Source organism: Pectinophora gossypiella, chromosome 28, assembly GCF_024362695.1.
Source record: "Pectinophora gossypiella chromosome 28, ilPecGoss1.1, whole genome shotgun sequence".
Taxonomy (NCBI): Eukaryota; Metazoa; Arthropoda; class Insecta; order Lepidoptera; family Gelechiidae; genus Pectinophora; species Pectinophora gossypiella.
This window is the reverse complement of record NC_065431.1, coordinates 2,954,784-2,981,799: the sequence shown is the minus strand read 5'-3', so window position 1 is coordinate 2,981,799 and position 27,016 is coordinate 2,954,784. Positions and strand designations below refer to the sequence as shown.

Below are 27,016 nucleotides of genomic sequence, written 5' to 3'. Positions count from 1 at the left end.
CGTCATAAATCGTCTGAAACAGACGTATAAGGCCAATGATGATGATGATGATGGTGTGTCAGGATAGTCATCACCAGCCCATTAATGTCCCCACTGCTGGGGCACGGGCCTTCCCTATGGATGGATAGGGAGAACGGGCCTTAAACCATCACGCGGGCCCAGTGCGGATTGATGGTTATTAACGACTGCTTGAAAAAACAAAAAACAAAAGCTTTGTATAAAATAGTTAACTGTGCTTTGAAAAGAAGATAGCTAAGTTCAGGATTTGTTTATGTACACACACTCATTTGTACTGGGTCTTTCATCGGGGGTGGCATTATCAGTCCCTGATAAAACCCTCTGTAATAATAAAAAGATTTAAAAAGAACCCCCAGTACACCCCTTTACATTTGATTTGCGAACTGTACCATGCCCGTAACATCTACTTAATAATTGCCTAGACATTAGAAACCGAAGGTTGACGATTAAAGCAACCAGTGACCGCGTTCGGTTAGAAAATAGACCATTTGGTTGACAGTTCAGGCGTGGAGGAAACCCTTTCATCATTGCTGGAAAATAGGCGTGGGTTAATTATAAAAATTGTACAAATTGCCACAATGTCCTTGTGGGGTAGGTACAGAGTTTCGATAACAATTCCTTCATTCCTTGTAGGTATTTGGCTCTGTTCTGTTTCTTTACTCATGCATCTTTGCTGCTTATAAAACCACTAAAGACATATGGCAATCAGCACTTTTGCACTTGACTGTAAAAAAAATATAAAAAAAAATAATAAAAAAAATATTTAGGTAAAATCTACGACACACATATACATTTACAACATTAAAATATACACACATTAACATTAATATTTAGTTGGAAAACAGAAATGTACTTACTTTATTTATTTATTTATTTAATATTTGGGAGACCAACAGCTCTTAACAACTATATTATAGCAAAAATATCATACTTAAAAACTAAGCCAATAACAGGTTTCCACCTATATACATACATACATACATAAACTCACGCCCGTAATCCCTAATGGGGTGGGCAGAGCCACAAGTAATCAAAGACAACTTGCAGCCACTGTTGATACGAAGTCCAAAGATGGATATGATGAACCTTATGGTGATAAGGGATCAGCCTATCGCCCATAACATTAGTCCATCATGTTAGAGGACACAATCCCTCTGTCGGTTTTCCACCTATATAAAACAGTATAAAAATATTATAACTTAAATCTTATGTCATTTAACTTTATGTCTTTTAATTTGTGTACAAAAATTCACTGGTCCTTTCGAAGATAGTCAGTTTTCGGTTACGGCTGAACGGACCGCGGTCCTTTCAACCTAAATACCCGATAAGCTGCAAAAGTCCAATCAGTTTCTTGCAAAGTAATAAATTAACTGGTTGCACTTAAGACCTCCTGGTTTCATGTCGTTTCTGTAATACCAAAAACACCTACAAAAAGATAAATTTTATAATTATGACAACTAATGGTTCATAATCCCACCACTGTTTACAAATAATTCGCTGGGCTCAGTGACTGCACTTTTGCTCTTTGATTGTACGTGTTATATTCTGTTCGGACGCCGATACCAACCCCGCCGGCGTGGTCGACGATTTCCCTCAATCAGCGCTTATCGCTATCGACCCACTAGGATCGATTAATTCTTTCATATATTTTTCCTCTCAGACGACGCCCTGAGCCGAGGTTCGCGCCCAACTGGGCACCCTCAGGCCTGTTAGAGGCTTCAGCGCTCCCCATTTGTCCGGCCAAGTAGTTAATGCCATCTGCGGCAAATCTACAATAAGTAACGTCAAAAAGAAACATTCTGTTCGGAAGACGCGTGACTTACATCACAGGGTCACAGGTTCAAATCCCGGCTTACCACCATCGCTTACTGATAAAACTTTGTGTTCGATTTTGTAGTAAGCAAGTAGTATTGAAAATCGCACAAATAGCGATAGCGACCAAGTGATCGGAACAGAGCACAGTTAGCTGGTCACGGTGCACTACTCGCTGCGCCGGCGCACATCCGCGTGCAACCGTGCCGGGCAGGTATAACACCCACCACACCATACGCGCGTTATTCATGTGGCGAAACACCATTGTCGATATCGTCGACTTATTACATTATTTTTTTTTCTTCTTGGTCTTCCCCTTCCTCTCTTTCATTCTATCTTCCCTTCTATGATGATTTTAATAAATTCGTCGTGTCTTATTCAGTGTCATTTTTTTGGCATGTATTTAACGCGACGACAAATTAATGTGATTTAGGGTTTTAAAAGTAATTAAAATGGGTAGCAAAAATAATAGGTTGGCAGCTACAGTGAAGTAGCATTTTAAGCATAAAGTGGCAGCTTTATATTAAGTTATAAGTTTTATTTAAATTTAAATTGGAAGCGATTTTTTTGTGTAGCAATTAAATTTATTGTTAGGCGACAACTTGACGGCGGATAAAATGTAGAAAATAGGCTTTTATAAATTATACAATGAGATCGTTTATAAAATGTCTTATTAAGTGTCCAATCGTCTTGCCGCTTCTGTCCTCAATAACTCTCGATAATTGTCTCCTTTCCCTTTCTGTCCAACTTATTCTAAGATATTTAAGTATGAATCATAAATAAACACGGAACAAGAATGCTGAGTGAACGAAGTAGTTATGTATGTGCAAATATAAACATAAGTAGTCGAATGCACGTGACTATCATCACAAGCACGATTGACCAATCACAGCGCAGAGCCTAAAACGCGGTGACGAAGTTTTCTTGGTCTGTTGCCTTATGTAAATCCGAAATTAATTATCTGTTGAACTGTGAGTAAAGGGAAAACCCGTTCGGCTGCTTATGTCTAGGGTTTTATGCGCTTAGGAACGCATGTTAAGCCGTTAATCCCGGTTACTACATTACTATGAGCCATGTCAGGGGCTTAGAGTCAATAGTGTCTCCGACACCAGTGTTGATAAGGAAGAAAAATATACACCATAATCTAAAGCATCGAAGCATCACCACAGAGGTAGTAAAGTCATCATCATCATCATCTGGTCACATGGTCCGCTTACTTAACCTGAAGATTGACAGGTCCGATTTTTCGCAGAAGCGACTGCCTGTCTGACCCTTCAACCCGCGAAGGGAAAACCAGCCCAATACAGGTTAGGTCACATATCTCCGAAAATGCATTTCTCGGGAGTGTGGGTTTGAAACATGAATTCGAAAACAAATTCGACAATTATTGGTTTAGGCCTGTACTGGATTTGAACCAGCGACCTCAAAGTGAGAAGCACGCGTCCTACCAACTGGGCTACCATGGCCCCACAGAGGTAGTAAAGTATTCATCATCATCATCAACTTAAGAGCCACGCTCTTGTCGGTGTAGCATTGTCCATTCCAGTCTATCAATGGCCAATTCCTTGACTTCCCTATAAGACACGACGTTAACCTTTTCTTTAATCTGTTCCATGAAAGCTCTTCTTAAAAAAAAGTAAAGTATTATAACGTATTATAAGTGTGTGTGGGTAGTATTATTTAGTCTGTGGTATAGTGTGAGTGAGTGAAAGCGAACGACCGTGACAGTTTAAAAAGTTGTCACCATATTTCGAATCACTGTTACTTTTAGGGTTCTGTACCAAAAAAAAAGAAACGGGAATCGGGTAAAATCGGGACCCTATTATTAAAACTTCGCTGTCTGTCTGTCCGTCCGTCTTTCACCAGGCTGTATCTCAAGAACCGCGACAGCTAGACAGTTGAAATTTTCACAAATTATGTATTTCTTTTGTCGCTTTAAAAACAACTACTAAAAACAAAATAAAATAAGTATTTGAGGGGGGGCTCCCATACAACAAAAAATCATTATTAAAAACATCATAGAAGGAAAGCTAGAAGGAAAGAGAGGAAGGGGAAGACCAAGAAGAGATTACATGGAACAGATTAAAGAAAAGGTTAACGTCGTGTCTTATAGGGAAGTCAAGGAATTGGCCATTGATAGACTGGAATGGAAAATGCTACACCGACAAGAGCGTGGCTCGTAACTTGATTATGATAATCCCATACGACAAACGCGACTTTTTTACCTTTTTTGCTCGGTGTCATGTGTTTTGTTAATAATGGGAACGAAAGAAAGTGTCTTTCTGTTTAATATTCACAAAATATTCAATTGTATTTTTTCTTTAATAAGAAAATTAAAATAATGAATATTTGAGGGGGGCTCCCACACAGATAACGCCATTTTTTGCCTATGAAATTTGTGTAGGTATAATATACTCTTGTTTACCTAGTAAATCAGACGGAACCTTTCATGCGCGAGTCCGACTGGCCCTTGGCCGGTCTTTTTATACTCACACGTTTACGAACCACTAGAGTCATTCTATATTATGTCATGATTTTACCACAACCATATCCACCGTTATTAAACTATTACTAACGTGGATAATATATCATGAATGACGTGTGAAAGTTTGCATTTAGGATGGAAAGAAAACTTGATAGAGAGAGAATATACCATGCCGGTTATCGACCCTATCGAGTAGAAGATCACAATCATCATCATCAGCCCATTAACGTCCCCACTGCTGGGGCATGGATGGATAGGGAGATCGGGCCTTAAACCATCACGCGGGCCCAGTGCGGATTGATGGTTATTAACGACTGCTAATGCAGCCGGGACCAACGGCTTAACGTGCCTTACGAAGCACGGAGGAGCCCGAGATGAAGATCACAATAACATAACATTATGTTTACGACGATATCTCAGTGGGGTAGTTAAAGGCACATCCATCGTTTGAACTAAGTACTCATACTTCACCGAGCTCTCTGTTAGGCCAAAGTGAAGATCGTTATTTAAATAATTAATAGGCTACAAAGACAAACGTTTGACTCTCAATTTGAGGACGCAGGTACGAATCCCATCATTATTTATTATTTATACATTATTATACATTGCAACATAACAGTACACGACCAAATCGTTACAAGTTTACACACAAAGAAATATACTTAACATTAAAAAAGTTAAACAATATTCAATTCAATACATAATTCCGAACTATTGTATCGTACTTGCAGGCATCATACCTTCAATCGTTCTCTTGCACTCATTCATCAAGCATGAGAGTGAACTAAAAAACACATCACACATCATAGGCCTAAACTAATGATTTTCGAATTTGTTTTCAAATTCATGTTTGGATCATAAATGAAATCACTATCCACCCACTAGGGTCGATTAATTCTTTCAAATATGTTTCCTCTCAGACGACGCCCTGAACCGAGGTTCGCGCCCAACTGGGCACCCTCAGGCCTGTTGTCTTAAAGTCTTAAACGTTGTACCGGGTGAGAGCCTTCAGCGCTCCACATTTGGCCGGTCAAGTAGTTAATGCCATCTGCGGCAAATCTACTAAAATAAGTCACAATTAAAACACATAATTAAAACACATACCTAATAGCGGGTTCTTACCGCGTTTAAAACAGGGATATGAGACTCCCGATATTTCACGTCAAAAAAAAAATGTCCTCACCCATTCTCAAACAGACCTCTTAAAACGTGGCTTATCGTGTGTATTTTATGCCGTTATTCCTTCTGTCTGCTATAGTAATAATCATTTATGCGCGCTAGTAGCCTAACAGGGGTCGTTGACCGGTCATTATGTATGGCGAATATCGTCGCGTTATAGTTGAAACCGCGTGATCGCCTATTTTGAAAAATCCTTTTCGGATGTGTTTTTCGTTAACAAAACCTCACAATAAACAAGCAAATTTAAATTCAATTAAAATATTCTGGGGGGTTGAAAAATCCACATCGAAGCAATTCATCTAAGAAAGCAATAAGTATTGCTTTTTGACATTTGTTTGCATTGCGCACTTACTTTTTTACATTTGCAAATGTCAAATTGCAATATTGCTTTTTTAGATATTGCTTATTTAGACTTTTTAACCCCCCAGAATATTTTAATTGAATTTGAACTTGCTTGTCTATTGTGAGGTTTTGTTAACGAAAAACACATCCGAAAAGGATTTTTCAAAATAGGCGCTCATCGTCCTCTCAATCGCCCTCTGGTCTCAATTTTTACCTGAATTGAAATTAATTGATAAAAACCGAGGTTTTGTTAAGAAAATTACCATCAGAATGTAAGTAGTTTCGGGGCGAGCCTATTGCCATTAAAGAAATACGAAAAAAATAATTTGCCGTTTCAGAATTGGCTTGCACAGCCATGAAAAAGTGCATGACCCTGCGACAATGATAGTCATGAATCGTCTGAAACAGACGTATGATGATGATGATGTAAACATAAATTCAAACGCCGATTTACATCATCAACATTACTAATTTAAGAGCCACGATCTTGTTGGTGTAGCATCCTCCATGCTACTTTTTAGGGAAAATAGAGCAGTGGTTTTCGTCTTGCCTTCCGCCCAGCAGTACTCTGTCTGACGCGAGTGGGATGGCGCCCAGAGTAGTCTATTTCAAAGCCGTACTAGGACTCCTGTCCTCCGCCTCTGAATAGTACTGACAGTTACTGCTGCCCTCTGTCAGGTTACACCCGACCCAAACCCTATAAGGGTTCTACTTTTCATTTTAAGGTTCGGAACTCTAAATATGGAAGTCCAAAAAAACCCGCCGAAAAATCCGTCAATATACTTACATAAACAACATTTGTGTAAAAAAAAATAGCGAAACGAAACAAATCTATTTTTATTTTACCACTGTAACGGTATCCCACGATGATGACGCCTACCGTTATTACGGGCGTGGGCAGGCATATCCATATGTATAAATGCTGACGTCTTGATAACGCTACATAGGTTTTTATTTTTAGACAAATTTCACAACAAATTACCGTAATCCTCTAATAAAGAGTAAGGGAGAGCGCGAAGACTGGCTTAGAGAAAATTCACAAAAAGTATCTACAGTAGGTACGAAAATAATGATTAACAGAAACTTTGCAAAAAAGTTTATTGAGAAGCTGCATTCGTTTTAGGCGAATGAGACGTTCGTTGTGTAAAAATTGACGATTCAAAGTGTATGTTTGAATTTGAAAACTTCGAACTCTTGTCAAGTCGAGACGTGACTGCGACATCGTAACGAAAACTTTCAGGGATGATTCAGGCTATGATTCTGAGTTAATATCAAGTGGAATTTCCCTTCGGAAAAGTATGAAACGGAAAAAAAAACATAACCTTTCATGAATTTTCCGAAAGGAAATTCCACTGAATACTGAGCTACTCGAGGAACGAGTAACTAAAGGAACGTGAATTTTGCAACGGAAAAATCCACTTGATATCAACTCAGAGTCATGGTCTGAATCGTCCCCCTCAGTATTCCTTACGATGTCACTAACACACTGTATAGTATAAGTATATACCTTGCTTTAATATGACATTGGAGGTAGGCGATCAACAAGTAGGTATGATCATTATAAGTGATATCCCTTTAACATTGACCATAATTATTGTAAGACGACCTTTAACACGCTAAGGTTATTACTACATACCTTTATGTATATAGGTAGGTATGACCAATATAATATCACTTATAACTTGATACCCGGTGAAGTTCGTATGACCCTTTTCCATGTTTTGTCACAGTTTGAACCTACCCAGCAGGGCTTTATAGCTTATCTCTCTCTTTATTTAAGAGCTGCGCTCTTGTCGGTGGAGTAATCGCCTCCATTTTCATTACTCCATAGATAGGGCGTGTAGAACGGTGGTTGCCCCAATCGCCTTCCGTTCCGCAGTACACCGACCAATATATATAGCTTATATAGGTTGTTTATGTTATGTTGTAATCCGTCGCATAACAAAACGACCCTGTTTTTGAAAACGGCTAGCCAGAATGTAAATGCAAATTATACAATCCGACCGCGACAAACTCGACCGTCCTTCCAAAGTTCAAACCAGCCGGGTCTTCATGACAACCGTGCCGCACGCGTGAATTAAATTAAGCGATTCGACCAATAGCCGTTTGACGTCCATCTACGTAGATAGCATTCGTCTCGTTTATTGGTCCAAGCTCTCGATATAATACGCGTCGCGCGCGGTTATCATGCAAACCCGGCACATCCGCATAAAATATTTTTTTAAACGTTTTCCTTCTTCGATCATTAACCAGTTTTTTTTTTATGATCTGTTAATTTTTTAAAGCGTAATTCTTGTTTTTAAATGTTATTATTGAGGTCGTAAAGAATAGGTCACGTTGTATGTAGTGCTGTGGCAAGGAAGTGGGTTCGAAAGGCTTATTTATTTATTTTAAATAATATAGTCTATGTTGTCTCATTGTCCGAAAGTAAAATGATCCGTGCGGAAGGCACTTCAAGCCGTTGGTCCCGGTTACCTACTAATATTTCGTGGCTCAATAATAACCCTGACACCAGGGGTCTGTTTAATAAAACTTACAATTGTAAATTACAATGACAATTTGATGTACATTGCGGAGTTAGTGATCATAAATATTTTGCAGTGTCATATTAGCTACGTAATAAACACCAAATTGTCGTTGTAATTTATAATTGTAAGTTTTATAAAACAGGCCCCTGGGTTGATGAGGTTGTGACAACCCACACGATAGTAAAAGAACCCTGGTGTCAGGGTTACTACGCCTTCACACTTACGTCATAGAATAAGCAATATTACTACGTAGGTACTTATAGAGCCTTATAGAACGGCAACTCTCCGCTCCCCACCAGCGGCTGAGCTAGGGTTACCTCACCCCCCTCGGTCTTACTTTAGTCTACAATCGTATGGGCGTCAGACGTCACACACAGATGCGCGTGTACGATGACGTCAATGTGTAGTGTCTGTGTAAAACGAGGTTTTTTTGTATGAAGTGTCCTGGAGGTGGTTACGTTTAGTATTTATGACTGATAACTGACCTTCACCTGACTGAACAGCCTCCGTGGTCTAGTGGTTAGAGCGTTAGGCTCACGATCTGGAGGTCCGGGTTCAATTCCCGATGGGACATTGCCGAAATCACTTTGTGAGACTGTCCTTTGTTTGGTAATGACTTTTCAGGCTTGACCTGATTGTCTGAAAAAGTAAGATAATTCCGTGCTTCGGAGGGCACGTTAAGCCGTTGGTCCCGGGTATTAGCCGTATAAAATCACCTAAAATCACCAACCCGCATTGGAGCAGCGTGGTGGAGTATGCTCCATACCCCTCCGGTTGATTGAGGGGAGGCCTGTGACCAGCAGGACGTATATAGGCTGTTTATGTTATGTTACTGACCTTCAAATTCCTTGTTCCAGAGCGCGACCTCCCAATCGAAGCACGCAGCCCGGTTCCTCAGATTGGCCATGGCTTCTATTATGGACATCCTGAAGATCAAGCCGTTTGTAGAAGTGTCTGTGGGGCAGCTCCTGTGGGGATACGAAGATCCTCTGCTCAAACTCGCCAAGGATGTCGTGCCTAAGGAACAGAAGCTGCCATATGAGGAGTTTGGACTCTTCTATGGGGTAAGTAGACGAATCGCTGGGCTTAAGTGGAGATGGTCAGGACACTAGGAAAGACGGGAAGACAACAAGGAAACTAAAGGTCATAACTTTTTTTTTTGACGTGACTTATTGTAGATTTGCCGCAGATGGCATTAAATACTTGGCCGGACAAATGGGGAGCGCTGAAGGCTCTCACCCGGTGGAAGGTCATAGCACACTTACACGACTCAAAGATAAATTATGAAATTTTGATTACTAATTAAAAACAGATCTATCTAAAGCTGACAAAAGGCGTTTTCTTTTTTCTGTTTTTTTTTTAACTTATATGAATTTGAATGAAGAAAAATGTAATAAAGGTGCGACGTTTTGTCACGTTTTTCTATGACGTCTCAGGTTGATATTTCATACAAATTCCATAGCAATTTCGTGTTTTGACGTTTAGTAAAAAGTAACCGATTTGACCAGTTGGTAACTAGCCCTTTTCTAGATTTTGAGGGATTTACGCAGGCAAATATTTTTATGATGATAAAGTTATTTATTCATGACTTTTGGCTCTGCTTAACCCCTTGTGGGCGTGAGTTTATCTATGTACTAAGCTACTACCTGGTAATCAGTTATTTTTTTAATTGGATGTAAATCGTGATTGATTAATCGATTTCCTATTGCGTATGCGGAGTAATCGTTTTGAAATCGTATAAGCGATTAATTAGTTGATGATCGATTCTCGAATACACGTGTCTTTGTTGAATAATTATCATTTTTACCTAAATATATTTTATTTCGTCAGTCTACCGACGATACACTTTATATTTTTTGTTAATATATATACAGCATGTTAGTGATATCGTACGAAAACTGAGGGGTGTGATTCAGTTCATTATTCTGAGTTGAAACCAAGTGGAAATTCCTGTCGAAAAAGTCCTGAAGGATTTAATCAATCAATCAATCAATCAATCAATAATACTTTATTGCACAACAACATATACAAAGGACATAAACATACGAATAAAACATAAGCACAATAGGCGGCCTTATTGCTAAACAGCAATTTCTGCCAGGTAACCTTAGGGTGAATTTAGTGCTTGTGGTGTGGATTTAGTGCTTTTTTTAAATTATTTTCAGTTCCATACTTTTCAACGGAAAATTCCACTTAATATCAACTTAGAATCATGGTCTCAATCAACCCTCTAAAGTTTTCGTCGCGATGTCACTAACACCCCATTTAGGTACATATTTTTTAATTGAATTTTACTCCGAGCTCAAGTAGAATTTTACGCCCACGTGGGAAAAATTTGAAATGTGATAAAATGTGGGACTTATTATTACGTTTTATTCTTGAATAACAATCATAAATAAGATACTTAAACTTCTTAAAAATCTGCAACATTTATTCAAAATAATAATATTAAAAAAAAAACAGAAAATACCTTAACTAAACATTGTAGCAGAGATCCCTGCTTAGTCAAATAGGCCCCCCCTCGCCTCACCCGGCGCAAAGGTCCCCATAACACTCACCGCGTTGCCACGCTGAATGGCGATGGACAGCCTTTGCATCAGGTAGGACCCGGAGCGAGCATCACATCCCCTCTCTCGTAACCGACGCCCAATCTCCTTGACAAAGTTAAGGGCGTCCGATCCCCAACAGAAAAAAGAAAACGTTTTTCGATAGTTTTCGATCTGTCTTTATTTAGTAATCAGAATTTCATAATTTATCTTAAACCTAGTACACGATACAATTGGCTGTCTGGTGTACTCTATTATTTTTTTTGTAAGCTGTTGGTTTTTCATGTAACAAATATAAATAAATCTCTTTTTCTATCAAATCGATGACAGACTTATAAGTCATCATCATCATCACCAGCCCATTAACGACCCCACTGCTGGGGCACGGGCCTTCCCTATGGATGGATAGGGAGATCGGGCCTTAAACCACCACGCGGGCCCAGTACGGCAGTGGGGTGTGCAGTGGGACTTATAAGCAAATCAAGATAAATAATGGTTCTGTTATTCTACATTCCGTCGTTTGATTTCCGTAAATAAGTATTCTTCGAGTAATGTGACAACAGAATTATTAATCATGAAACTTATAAATCATTCAGGCTAATGGCATAGGAATGGAAAATTCTCTAGAGAATTTATCGTGAATGATGGATGCGGTGATAAGTTTTCCTTGGGTTAACAGTTTACCAATACAAAAGTGATAATCACGACATGGTACTTAACGCCTAAGTAATCTAAAAAGCCCTAAACTACGATAAATGTGCGGCATGATGGGTGGTGATGGAATCCCGACGTGCTGGCAGAATAGTAGGATGATTGGTAATAACGACGACAAAATAACGTTTTAAATTCAACAGGAACATCCAGTTTATTTTATTTTATTTTATTAGGCACACCAACAGATATTACAATAATTCATGTATAAATTACATTTCAAAGGACTTAAAACTAATTGCGTAACTAATTACAGGTGAGCACCGCATGCAATAGAAAAGAATATAACAAAAACAAACGATGTTTGTCACTCCTCAAACATTAAAAAAAAAGAAGAACAGCTAATAAGTACATTAAAAAGAACATACGAGCCACAACTCGTAAAAGAAAGACCGAATAAACTGATTCGCGGACGACCAGCGTAGCGATCAGCCAACCTAAATTTCAATCACTTTCAAAATTCTTGTTTATTAACAACACTTCACAAACAAATTATAACGATGCTTAGATATAAGATCCAAATCCAATATTAGAGGGCACGGCCAGAGCTAAACAGTATAATATATTTATGTTGCTCTTATGAAGGTCGGGGATGCAATGAGTCAGCGTAAAATGAAAGGAAATGCGGAATGGAATGAGAATTTCAAAATTTAAAATGATTGACGTAAGAAGGAAAGGCCAGTATCAAAAATAGAAAAATAAAATAAAAAATAAAATGGAATCAAATACACTTCATGGCACGAAACACAATTTTAACAAGCAGACATAAAACATAGATACAGTGCAGTTAGGCGTCCTTATTGCGCTAGAGCAATTTATTTCATGCAGGTAACGACCACTTAAACAGGAAATAAAAAGTAAGTTTAAATACTAAAACCGGACTACTCAAAAATACATACATAATCTCACGCCCGTAATCCCTAATGGGGTGGGTAAAGCCACAAGTAATCAAAGACGACTTGCAGCCACTATTGATACGATGTCATAAGCTGGATAATATATTATGATGAACCTTATGGTGATAAGGTTCATCAAAAGGTCAGGTTCCTTAGATTGCCTGGAAGAGATTGCTACTTAGCAATAAGGCCGCCTATTGTACTAATTCTATTTCTCTTTTGTTTTGTATTTTGTTTTTTCCTGTTTGTGCAATAAAGTATTTGTTATGTTGTTGTGATAAGGGATCAGCCTATCGCCCATAACATTAGTCCATCTTGATAGATGTTATGTGTGAGGTTAGGTCCCATACCATTGAAACTCATTTCTCGGGAATGCGGGTTTCGTCATCATGTTTTACAAGTTAGTCGATTATATAAGATCACTAAATCTTTTAAGTATTGTTCTTTTTAATTTGTTAACTTTAGCTTTTTACTTTTTATTATTATTTTAGTCAGTGTTGTGTGCGTCTATACTTGGCAGGCATACCGGAACTTTTCCTATGTGTATTTTATTTTGTGTGTTTGTTTATGTACTGCTGTTGATGCACCATGATAAATAAATAAATAAAGGTTAACTTGTAAAGTATAACTACTTGCTCTTCCATTTTCTCCAACTAAATTTTAACCCAAAACCATCTCTTCCAGAAAAACGCGACCTCCCCCGACGTAGTGACTATGTTCACTGGCGCCCAAGATATGATGAAGTATGGCATCTTCGAGCGGTACAACATGAAAGACAAGCTACCTCACTGGAGCACGGAGCAGTGCAACAGCATCGCCGGGTCTGACGGCTCCATCTTCCCGCCGCACATCACCAGGAACGACACGCTGGCTGTCTACGACAAGGACCTGTGCCGCCTGCTGCCACTCAAGTGAGTTCCACACGGGTCCAAACTAACCATAGGCATATAATAAGGAATAATAAGTACTACATAACATACATACATAATACATAAACAGCCTATATACGTCCCACTGCTGGGCACAGGCCTCCCCTCAATCAACCGGAGGGGGTATGGAGCATACTCCACCACGCTGCTCCACTGCGGGTTGGTAATAAGTACTAATTATTCGATAAAGATCGATGAGTCAATGCTCTTTGTCATAAGTATAAAGTGTGATGAATATGGGTACAAATGTCGAGGTCTTTCGGCAAACCAAAGCTTATTGAAAGACAAGTTATAGCTTTGTATAATATACTTTATTGCACTTAACAACTAGTTACATCACAAACAAGAAATGGACGTTTACAAGGGTGGACTTATCTCTAAGAGAGATCTCTTCCAGCCAACCCAGAGGTAGTATTAGAGTAACTGCGGAAGAATAAAAAGAGGTGCAATATATTAAATACATTATAATAATTATACGTATCTACACTAATAACTGATGTAAGTACGTAGTCGTTACATGAGTCATGTCAGGTGCCTTTGGTGGCTCAATAGCAATCCTGACACCAGGGTTGATGAGGTAGGGAGGGAGGTACAACCCACATGATAGAAGAACCGGGATTTGAACCCGGGACCTCCCAACGCTAAACCACTGGACCACGTAGGCCGTTGGTACTTAGTTCTTGCGATGGATGTACCTCTGGTTACACCAATTGGGATATAGTCGCAAGCTGGCTTGGAATCCAGTGATGCATATGCACGAGGTGTCAACTCGCAAATACCAACAAAGTGCCCCAACTATTTACTAACTTGCGACCTGCCCCGGCTTCGCTCGGGTGCAATGCTGAGGAAAAAATGAAATGATTTACGACATCACATTAAAAACCTCAAAAATAACAGTATTTCTCCACTATTTAATGAATGTTATTATACATATAAACCTTCCCCGTGAATCACTCTATCTATTAAAAAAAACCGCATCAAAATCCATTGCGCAGTTTTAAAGATTTAAGCGTACATAGGGATATGGGGACAGATAAAGCGACTTTGTTTTATACTACGTATGTTTACTAATTGAGGAGCTCGGTGGCGCAGCGGTTAACGCGCTCGGTCTGCGATTGTTGAAGTTAAGCAACTTTCGCAAAGGCCGGTCATAGGATGGGTGACCACAAAAAAAAAAGTTTTCATCTCGAGCTCCTCCGTGTTTCGGAAGGCACGTTAAGCCGTTGGTCCCGGCTGCATTAGCAGTCGTTAATAACTACCAATCCGCACTGGGCCCGCGTGGTGGTTTAAGGCCCGATCTCCCTATCCATCCATAGGGAAGGCCCGTGCCCCAGCAGTGGGGACGTTAATGGGCTGGTGATGTGTGTTTACTAATACGTTGCGGAAGAAAGACAATGGTTATGTTGATGTTATGCAACACAAAGCTGCTAATGTAAACTGGAGACGCTGATTGACTTTACACCGTCACGTCGGCTTGCCTATCGTGTGGGTTGTGAAGTGGATTACCAACCTCATCATCCCTCGTGTCAGGGTTACTTAGAGCTGAGGGGACGGGTGCAGGATACACGTAGATCCCCTTCTCAATAATAGAACAACTCCACTTGGACGAATAGTTTATTATTGCTCTCACAATATCACTGATCACAATACTTTATCCTTATCAAATTAGTCGGTACAAAATAACAGCGTGCGTGTGCGTTACAAGTCTAGCGAGAGTAGTCTCTTGACAGCTCACTGACAGCAGTGACAGCTATCTGTCAGTTAAGGGGTGCGTTCATAAACTGAACGCCGCCACAGAGCCGCTAAAGCCCCTGACATGCCTCATGACTGCGAACCGTAGTGGGTACGTCCTTACTTCCTCTATCGTGTGGGTTGTGAGGTAGATTGCCAACCTCATCAACCCTAGTGTCATGGTTATTATTCAACCGCCAAAGGTCCCTTCTGTGTCAAAGGTGGCTTCTGTAAAAAACTGGGCCTGTCAAAATCTTCAGGTTAAGTAAGCGGACCCTGTGAAAAACGTCTCATACCGTTTAAACTAACTTAGAACAAGGCAATTCGTTATGTACTTAATATACTACGCGATGGTGTAACAGTCGGCCGTCTAATGGTTTCTGCGCAAGCGCAAATGGTCACACGGTGCTATTGTTTGGTGAATGTGGGTACTCAAAAACATTCGTGTCTGTTATGATACGAACAGTAGATGAATTTTGCGGATAATTATGGCGCAGTGTCATAAGTAATTAGCATTCTTCAATGATAATATTATGCAAAGAAATTGAACAGATTTCGTGGTCTATTGGTAAGAGCGTTGAGCTCACGATCTAGAGGTCCGGGTTCGATTCCCGATGTTGACATTGTCGAAATCATTTTGTGAGACTGTCCTTTGTTTGGCAAAGATATTGCAGGCTTGAATCACTTGATTGTCCGGAAAAGTAGGATGATTCCGTGCTTCGGAGGGCACGTGAAAGTCTCGGTCCCGGGCTACTAGCTCAAATGCCTCCACCAAACCGCACTGGAGCAGCGTGGTGGAGTATACTCCATACTCCCCCGGTTGATCTCGATAAACATAAATATAAATATCCTGTATACAGCGCACTGCTGGGCACAGGCCTCCCCTCTATCAAATGGAAGGGTAATGGAGATTATATACGGCCACGCTACTCCACTGCGGGTTTGTGGTAGCTCAGTTGAAAGAACGCTTGACTTTCACTGTTAGGTCGCAGGTTGCAGTCCAGCTCGGGTCTAAGCCAATGATTTTTGAAATTGTTTTTGAATTCATGTTTGAATTGTCCGTGCGAAATTCTTTCGGTCTATGTATCGTCATTGAGGAGCTCGGTGGCGCAGCGGTTAATGCGCTCGGTCTGCGATTGTTGAAGTAAAGCAACTTTTGCAAAGGCCGGTCATAGGGTGGGTGACCACAAAAAAAAATTTTTCATCTCGAGCTCCTCCGTGCTTCGGGAGGCACGTTAAGCCGTTGGTCCCGGCTGCATTAGCAGTCGTTAATAACCATCAATCCGCACTGGGCCCGCGTGATGGTTTAAGGCCCGATCTCCCTATCCATCCATAGGGGAGGCCCGTGCCCCAGCAGTGGGGACGTTAATGGGCTGATGATGATCATTAAGCCAACGCCGGCGCCATCTTTCTAGATCAAAAGAATTTTGCATGAACAGGAGGACCAGGGGGGATTAAAAAGGCCACATCGAAACAATTCACCTAAAAAAGCAATATTGTAGTTTGACATTTAGACATATAAAAGTAAGTGCGCAATGCAAACAAACGTCCAATAGCATTGATGCTTTTTTGACCACAAAGTGTTGTGATATTTCCCCACCAAGATTCGAACCTGGGCCCTCAAGAGCCCAACGCTCAAGATATTATAATACCGCTGAAACCATTGATCTATTCTCTACTGTACATACAACCCACAATCCCGAGAAATGCGTTTTGGAGATGCGTGTTGACATTTGTTTGCATCGCGCATTTACTTTTATATGTCTAAATGTCAAACTACAATATTGCTTTTTAGGTGAAATGCTTCGATGTCGCCTTGTTAACCGCCCTGCAGGCTTAGCACCGTAAGCGCGCGACTCTTTCTCGCCTCGACACACGTCACCCGTCACTCTCTCACAGTACTGCACAGAAAGAGACAGACGATCTCTGTCGCGGCGAGAAAGAGGCGCGTGCTTACGGTGCTAGGCCCGCTGGTAGTGTAATGGTCACTCGTCCCGGCTTGACAAGAGCTGCGGGTTCAAGTCCCGTTCGAAAAATGAGCGCTGAGCGTCGAACGTTTAGCGCTCAGTCGACGCTTTGGAGCGTTTTAGACTCAAGCGTAAAGCGCTTGAGCGTTTATGGCTTGCGAGCGTTGAAGGCTCAGACTTCTACGCTCGAGTCACGCGCTCAAGCGTCTGAGCGTCGTAATTTTACATGTAACACAATTAATAAGTATTTTTGTATTATGATATTTAGTTTAGGCAGTCATTGTTCTTGTATTATCAGCAATAAGGCCGCCTGTTGTACATGGTCACTCTATGTCTAGTTTGTTCTTTTAATTATTTTTGTTTTGTGGGCAATAAAGTATATTTTATTCATTCATCATTAAAAAATATATCTAAAACCATTATATTTCGCGTATAATGTATAAAACCTTTTTTAACAATTCCTCTTACTAATTACTATTCAATCAAGACTCGAGTCAAGCTTGAGCCGAGCGCTGAGTCCGACCCTCGGAATAGACTTTTTCACTTAAACGCACAAGCCACTGCTCAAGTGTCAAGCGCCTCAGTCGAGTCCCGACTTGAGCATTAGCAATCTGCTCGAGGGTCGACTTCAGCGTTTAAGCGCTGACTCGAGCGGTTTTACACACTACGTTCGAGTCAAAAAATCGATTTAAATGTTCCCATTGTGATAATCCATCAACAGGTACTTGCGCGACGTGGAGTCGGCGTCAGGAGTCGAAGGATACCGCTTCACCCCGCCAGAAGACGTGTTCGCCGACGACGAACACAACCGCTGTTTCTGCCCCGCGGGTCCGCCGTGCGCGCCCAACGGACTATTCAACGTGTCTTTATGCCAATATGGTAAATAGAACTATAAAACATATTTCTCTCTAGCTCTTACCCTGTGTGTGTTGGAACCCTTGACTCGACTCACCAATAATAATAAAAATTGTTTATTGCAAATGCTACAGAAGTATAACCCTGCTACCTGAACTAGGAAACCTGTATCTCAGGAAGCAGTGTTCAGCAATAACGTCTTTTATAACGTCAGTAGAGGCAAACCGAATTTATTTGACAATAAACTGTGGGTAGCCAAACCAATGATTTTCGAATTTTGTTTTCATTCTGTGATCATACATTATTATCACGTGCTCAGCGGTGAAGGAAAACATCGTGACGAAACCCACATTCCCGAGAAATGCGTTTTTAAATCTTCAAGTTAGGTAAGCGGACCCTGTGAAAAACGGGATAACGCTAAGGAGACGACTATCTGTTACCCGCTGCTTCGTTCGCGTGATCCCTACTATTATATAGTAAAACTATATAATACTATATAGTAGTTTGTAATTCATACAAACTTTGCCACCCCTTTTAACCGCTTAGGGTTGTATTTCGCAAAATCCCGTCCTAGAGAGCACCTACGTCCTAAAAGGAGTATAAAAAAACCACCTTCTCATTGTTTATTCACTGCGTTACAGACTCGCCAATCATGCTGTCGTTCCCCCACTTCTACCTGGCCGACGACAGCCTCCGGGAGGCCGTGGAGGGCATCTCGCCTCCCAACCCGGAGGACCATCGCCTCTTCATTGACGTGCAACCGGTGAGTGAGATAGCACGGTTTTACCAATACTATGTCTGATGATGATTTGTAAACAGTTGTAATATTTTTTTCTGAATAAAAAATATTATTATTCTTACTTCTGTCATATGGGTTGTGAGGTGATTACCAACCTCATCAACCCTGGTGTCAGGTATTGAGACGCCAAAGGCCCCTGGCATGGCTCATGTAACGACTACTTACTTACTTACATCATTCTTACTAATTCCAGGAGATGGGCATTGCGATGCGCGCGCGCGCCCGCATCCAGATCAACCTGGCGGTGTCCCAAGTGGTGGACATCAAGCAGGTCGCCAACTTCCCCGACATCATCTTCCCTATCCTGTGGTTCGAGGAGGTAATTCAAATTCATTCAAATTATTTATTTTCAGACACAGGCCCATAGATGTTAGTAACAATGCAAGCTTAAAGCTAGGGTTAGTATAAAACAGAGCGAATGAAAACTTTAGAGAGGTGGAGCTTCAACCATTGGCGCAGCAATGGGGAGTCCCACTTATCAGCGAATGCATCCGCCATCTTTATTTCATCTACCTCACAGATCTTAGAGAAAAGGGCGATATGCCCTCAGCACTGAATTACAAGAGTCCGCATGTCGCCTGTTGACTCACGTCGGCGTGTGAAGCGGCCGCGGCTAAATCGCCACTTCGATCTACCAGCCGTTCTTTGCGTAGTAACACAAGCGCTAGTTGTGGTTGCGCGGTACTAATGAAGCAATGAATTATGTAGAAAGATTTATAACACGATCGTTGTCTTCGTCTCAGTTCAATCCCGATACCCGCCGGCGTGGTCAACAATTTCCCTCATTCAGCGCTTATCGCTATCGACCCACTTTTTTTTTACTTATTGTATATTTGCCGCAGATGGCATTAACTACTTGGCCGGACAAATGGGGAGCGCTGAAGGCTCTCACCCGGTAATTCGACCCACTAAGGTCGATTAATTCTTTCAAATATTTTCCTCTCAGACGACGCCCTGAGCCGAGGGTCGCGCCCAAATGGGCACCCTCAGGCCTGTTGTCTTCAATTTTGTACCAGTACCAATTATGCTCTCAGCATTTGCGGCAAACCTACAATAAGTCACGTCAAAAAAAATGTCTTAGTAAAACACTGCAAAGCCTTTATATCACTTTATATTTCAACTTGCAGGGTATCGACGAGCTCCCCGATGAAGTCTCCTCCCTGCTGCGCCTGGCCACCAAGGTGCCTCCGATCGCGCGACTGGCTCTTGGCTGGGGGCTGTCCGCACTCGGAATCCTGCTTATACTGTTGGCTGTTACTTGTCTCATAAGGTACGTTTAGGACGCCCATACTAGGACTGGGTACAATTAGGACGACAATACTAAGATTAGGTGTTTATACACTTAGGACGTCGATGATAAAATTATTGTTATCATTGATGTCCTAAGTGTACCCAAACGCCAATGCCTAGAGGAATACTATTAACACGCCGACGCCAAGAGTGACCCATGTAAAACTGAGCACAATCAGTACACCAATACTAAGATTTAGAACAGGAGGACAGATTAACACGAAATGGCAAAATGTATGAAAAAATACTTTTACTTATCTTTTTCTTCTTATTTTGTCACCACTTGCAATCGGTCCGAAGACCATAAGCAGGTCTGTTCCTTCATTTCATCAGTCGGGTGAGGAGCATATGGATTCGTCAATCTCAACACTCCTTACTAGAAGCCAATCCTCTTTTGCACAATTGCAGGATCTGATGTGCTTATTTATCTAATCTAGAAAATAATAGAATGATGCCGAATGCGTTTAAGTTTTGCTAAAATTAAAAATCTTCGTCTTCAGGTCATCACACCGCCAAAGCACGCTAAGGTTGGAAGGTCACGTGGTGGCCAAACCACCGCCGCCGAAGACACCGAGCAAGGAGAACGGTTACGAGCTGAACAGCCGAAGATAACTATAGCTTACCAACTAGTTGTATCGTTACATTACGCTGTTGCGTCTTAAGGCACGTCTGACAATCATAAAGCTTAGAGAATTGGGTTTTGAACTGGCAACACTGACTGACTTATGGCAACACTGACCTGACAAACGTCAAAAAAACGTTTTGTAAAGGAGTAGTTTGCAGTTTGCATATTCGTTAAAAAATATATATTTTTGAATAAACACTATTACTGGCTGGGAACTATCACAGCATCTTGACTTTTTGTTTTTTTTTAGATTTAAACGTTGTGTTGTTATGAATTATAATTACAGCCAGTGTTGCCAGTTGTAACTGAATTACTTTTAGCTTTATGAAAACGTTTCTGGGAGCGAACGGGCTTAGAAGCGGATTTGTTGATTTCAGTCTTGTATGTACTTACGATACAAACGTGATGTCAACTTGGGGGCACTGTAATTTTGCACCCAAGTTCCTTTATAATGCAATACCTGTAAGTACTCTTGTATGTCTTTTGTGTCGTTTCGCTAGCTTCTTGACTGGCCCCGTGGCTTCCAGAATTACTACTTCTGAATACTAAACTGTTATTTTCACGTTTTGTTGTTTTAAAACCATCTGGTAAGTGTAATTATTTAGAATTATGAAATTTATGTGGTGGTTTGTTTTTATGATCATTTACAAAATATAGTTCATATTGTACTTAATAAAGAAAACGAAAAAGGTAATGGCTAGTTAAATCACAATAAAATAATAGCCATTCCGGAAAAAACATTTTTAGCCGTTATGTTTTAGTAAGAAATAAAACAGTTTAGTATTTGTAAGTTGATATTGACGAACGCTTATTTTGTGGACGTAAAAGAGGTCATAGAGGCCTTAAGACAGTACTGCTCATTTACTTAAATAAACACATTCCTTGCAAAAAGACTAGTTTTAAAAGGAAATCTGATTTCAACCGAATTAATATGTATAGACGTCGGTGAAGTTTGGTTTTCTTTGATGTGTAACAAATTATTTTGCAAAGGAATATATTGCAGTAAAATATCAGATACGTTAAGAAACTATGTATGGCAAAAAATACTTTTTTAATTATGAAAACGATGTATTTAAAATTCATAGTTTGAAAACGTATTGTATTTGTCGAAAATTATTGTGTATTTTATCTTGATATGTGCAGTGAACTTGGCTTGACGCACAACTGTGCTCAAGTGGTTAAAAAGTGACGAGCGAAAAAATACCGTCGCATTTTTATCATTTTAAAAATCGCGTATCGTACCACCTTGATGTTATTTTAATTTTAATACAGTTTTTTTTTACTCTTGTAAGCGTCATACTTAATGTCAACAAAATGTGATAAAATTTATCATTCCATTAAATTAAAAATGATTGAACAAATTCGTTATAAAGTTATTATAATTGTGTTTTATAATAATAATGACAGATTAGGTCTTGGGGGGAAAAGATTGACATATCACGGGACTGTTTTTTTATTCTGTAAATATTTAAAATCATTAATTTTAATTTTTATCTTTAATCGGGCTTCGGGTTTGCCATGCATCTTTACTTGTCGGTTCGAGGCAAATGTGTATACTTAGTTAAAAATCTATTTGTTTAGTAGAATCATTTATTACCGATAGCTGCTAGTCTTATGTGGGAACCGTCCTTAGGTCTTTAGGTGTATTGACTATAACTAATTTTTTTACCAATTTTTTTCATAGACTTAAAATCTATCGAGAAACGGTGAGGTTTATTATTAATGTAAGTCTTTTATTGTAATATATTTGTATTCCGAGCCGAGACATTGTCAAGAAAAATCGTTTAAAATGTTTCTATCGAAATTGTTTCTGTATGTTTTGTTAAATTCATGCATTCCATTAGATTTTGTTGATTTATCTCGTTAATTGTAATTGAATTTACGTAATCTCTTTAATCCAATTGTATCCTACTTAACTATGTAAACAGATATTGAGGTTAGAATCTCTTTTTTTATTTACATTTAAGAACTGTAATTTGATTGCCATTTTAAAATGTTTCTTATGAACTTGGCTGGCGCACTACCGTGCGCCTAAGTGTTCTTTTAGTCTTCATTGTAACGTATAATTATTATATTGTAGGTGCTATATGTCTTCCATATTTTTTAAAAATATATTGGAAAACAAATTATAAAAGTATGAATATAATGACATGCCGTCCACTAATATATTTTTGTATTATAATTATTCTACTTAAAAGCAAACTTAAAAAGTTTTAACCAGACATAGTACTGTATTACGTTTTATAATAGTTGATAAAAATATCTATGAAACTTATTATTTTTCACCCAATCCTCTTCAACACTATTTTTGTCAACTGCTACTAAATGTATACAGAAAATAATTACGTAATATTTATAAAAACTGTAAAATCTTTTTATTTTTAATTTCTAACTAAATGGTCCTATATTTTTGGTACTCTTAAAATATTTTTTATATTCTAAAGCAACCTTCGTAAACGACTAATGAGATTTTTTTGTGTAATCTGTGGTGACTGAGTAACATTCGCGCGTAAAAATCAATTTGTTTCTGTCTTAAGTCATTTTACATATTTTTCCCACAATTTCTCACTAGATCCAGTCTCGAGAACTCGATCCACACCTAAAGTCGATTAAGAATAAATAAACTGAGTTTTAGCAGATTTTACGCGCGAATGACATGATGTTTTGTTTTAGTAAAAGGTGTTTAATTTTGCTCAAATTCGGTACTTAACCCTAACAAACGGGGACCGTAGACCAATTTCTATGAGACAAATAGAATTTAAAGTTATATGTTATTGATTGCGACTTGGCCATTGCCAACTCTGGGGCACTGCTGTGCCCCCTTTCATGAAATAGCATTTTGAGTTTGTAATAAATTAACCTTGTTTGTATCTGACAACACTACAACAACTATTGACTCCCATCACGACATAATTATGTTGTTTCACTGCGAATTGTCAAAATAGACTTCAAATATCATCATCCTCTTATCCACACAACATGTATTCGCCGACCATCGATCTCTGTCAAAACGTTTTCTTTTAAATAATTTGACCAGAAATTGACAACGATTTATGCTGGCTTCATAAACGGGACCTATTTTGTAGTAGGCACAGATTTTACTTTACTTTGACAGCTATAAAATATAAAACAAACCTTTTTTGTACTAATTATAAGATGTTTGTCTATGGAGATTGGTCTGTGTAATATGACATCACATAGTTATGTTACGACTTAAATTGTGCGTTATGTAAATAAAGGTGTAAGTTATATTATTATTAGAATCGTTTTATTTTTCCCGAGATTCGAATATAAAATTAAGATTAAAAAATAATAATATAAAAGCAGGACACCTACCTAATCTGTTAAAACTTAAAATATACGTCGGAAAGTTTAAAATTGGACCATTTCGCAGCGAATGTACCAGGATGGCATATGTTTGCAGGAGATCGTGAGCTCACAGTCGGGCGCTATTGTTTAAAAGCAGCTGTCAGAACAATACACGTCTCTTTCGCACTCAGCTGTATTGTATCTTTCTGTCTTGTTATCAAAATAAACAGTATGAATTAGACAAATATTGCGGGTAGTTCAACATTTGGTTCATTCGCAGCGACGCGCAGGTGTATGGACGGAACAATACATATCTCTTTCGCACTCAGCAGTATTGTATTTTTCTGTCCTGCTGTCAAATGAAAATAATTCCGCGCGTTCCACTTTCCACCGATAGTCCGATCGGCTGAGAAAGGTATATGCCGATAGAGCGAGATGCACAGATCGATCGACTTTTTGTAGGACGTGTTCGTTTCACTATTGCAATAAAAAACGTTTCATTTTGCGCCATGGATTTTGAATAAGGTAAAAAAAGAAATAAAAGTAATTAATATTTAATAAATAAAAAATAAATTTAAAATTAATACCGTTGCATAAAATTACAGATAAATCGATTTTGATACAACTCTTCAATTTACTAGCTAATTTCGTACCTCCTTTGATATTTTTAAATTAATTTTAATTCTACTGTACGAGTCGGGCTAAAAAAAAAACAACATAAGTAACTTAATTTTAATAATATATAGAATATAAATTTCGTTTTGCGTCTCAATATCCAAAGAAAGCATTAAACACCAAGAGGAAAAATCATAACCAGAAAATAACTTCAACTGAAGTTAAAAATTTGGTCATTTCGCAGCGAATGTACCAGGAGTGCATAAGTTTGCAGGAGATCGTGAGCTTACAGCCGGACGCTATTGTTTAAAAGCAGCTGTCAGAACAATACACGTCTCTTTCGCACTCAGCTGTATTGTATCTTTCTGTCTTGTTATCAAAATAAACAGTATGAATTAGACAAATATTGCGGGTAGTTCAACATTTGGTTCATTCGCAGCGACGCGCAGGTGTATGGACAGAACAATACATATCTCTTTTGCACTCAGCAGTATTGTATCTTTCTGTCCTGCTGTCAAATGAAAATAATTCCGCGCGTTCCACTTTCCACCGATAGTCCCATCGGCTGAGAAAGGTATATTATGCCAATAGAGCGAGATGCACAGATCAATCGACTTTTTATAGGACGTGTTCGTTTCACTATTGCAATAAAAAACGTTTCATTTTGCGACATGGATTTTGAATAAGGTACAAAAGAAATAAAAGTAATAAAGATTTAATAAATAAAAAATAAATTTAAAATTAATCCCGTTGCATAAAATTACAGATAAATCGATTTTGATACAACTCTTCAATTTACTAGCTAATTTCGTACCTCCTTTGATATTTTTAAATTAATTTAAATCCTATTGTACGAGTCGGGCTAACGAAACAAACAACAAAAGTAACTTAATTTTAATAATATGTAGAATATAGATTTCGTTTTGCGTCTCAATATCCAAAGAAAGCATTAAACACCAAGAGGAAAAACATAACCAGAAAATATGTTACGGCGGAACGTTAAAAATTTGGTCATTTCGCAGCGAATGTACCAGGAGTGCATAAGTTTGCAGGAGATCGTGAGCTTACAGCCGGACGCTATTGTTTAAAAGCAGCTGTCAGAACAATACACGTCTCTTTCGCACTCAGCTGTATTGTATCTTTCTGTCTTGTTATCAAAATAAACAGTATGAATTAGACAAATATTGCGGGTAGTTCAACATTTGGTTCATTCGCAGCGACGCGCAGGTGTATGGACAGAACAATACATATCTCTTTTGCACTCAGCAGTATTGTATCTTTCTGTCCTGCTGTCAAATGAAAATAATTCCGCGCGTTCCACTTTCCACCGATAGTCCCATCGGCTGAGAAAGGTATATTATGCCAATAGAGCGAGATGCACAGATCAATCGACTTTTTATAGGACGTGTTCGTTTCACTATTGCAATAAAAAACGTTTCATTTTGCGACATGGATTTTGAATAAGGTACAAAAGAAATAAAAGTAATAAAGATTTAATAAATAAAAAATAAATTTAAAATTAATCCCGTTGCATAAAATTACAGATAAATCGATTTTGATACAACTCTTCAATTTACTAGCTAATTTCGTACCTCCTTTGATATTTTTAAATTAATTTTAATTCTATTGTACGAGTCGGGCTAACGAAACAAACAACAAAAGTAACTTAATTTTAATAATATGTAGAATATAGATTTCGTTTTGCGTCTCAATATCCAAAGAAAGCATTAAACACCAAGAGGAAAAACATAACCAGAAAATATGTTACGGCGGAACGTTAAAAATTTGGTCATTTCGCAGCGAATGTACCAGGAGTGCATAAGTTTGCAGGAGATCGTGAGCTTACAGCCGGACGCTATTGTTTAAAAGCAGCTGTCAGAACAATACACGTCTCTTTCGCACTCAGCTGTATTGTATCTTTCTGTCTTGTTATCAAAATAAACAGTATGAATTAGACAAATATTGCGGGTAGTTCAACATTTGGTTCATTCGCAGCGACGCGCAGGTGTATGGACAGAACAATACATATCTCTTTTGCACTCAGCAGTATTGTATCTTTCTGTCCTGCTGTCAAATGAAAATAATTCCGCGCGTTCCACTTTCCACCGATAGTCCCATCGGCTGAGAAAGGTATATGCCGATAGAGCAAGATGCACAGATCGATCGACTTTTTGTAGGACGTGTTCATTTCACTATTGCAATAAAAAACGGTTCATTTTGCGACATGGATTTTGAATAAGGTACAAAAGAAATAAAAGTAATAAAGATTTAATAAATAAAAAAATAAATTTAAAATTAATCCCGTTGCATAAAATTACGGATAAATCGATTTTGATACAACTCTTCAATTTACTAGCTAATTTCGTACCTCCTTTGATA

General features: G+C 38.9%; 1 protein-coding gene across 3 annotated transcripts in view; it reads left to right on the top strand.

The window, feature by feature from the left end:
• LOC126379195 (scavenger receptor class B member 1) overlaps positions 1-20,871 on the top strand; it is a 155,821-nt gene extending 134,950 nt beyond the window's left edge. For all 3 annotated transcript variants that reach the window (XM_050027878.1, XM_050027877.1, XM_050027876.1), the window contains 7 exons: positions 9,222-9,428; positions 13,202-13,428; positions 17,866-18,023; positions 18,641-18,762; positions 18,992-19,117; positions 19,926-20,068; positions 20,589-20,871. In XM_050027878.1, the coding sequence (XP_049883835.1) occupies positions 9,222-9,428; positions 13,202-13,428; positions 17,866-18,023; positions 18,641-18,762; positions 18,992-19,117; positions 19,926-20,068; positions 20,589-20,700 (1,095 nt within the window). In that variant the 3' untranslated portion in view covers positions 20,701-20,871. The remainder of the gene's footprint in view (positions 1-9,221; positions 9,429-13,201; positions 13,429-17,865; positions 18,024-18,640; positions 18,763-18,991; positions 19,118-19,925; positions 20,069-20,588) is intronic.
• Positions 20,872-27,016: the final 6,145 nt, after the last annotated feature.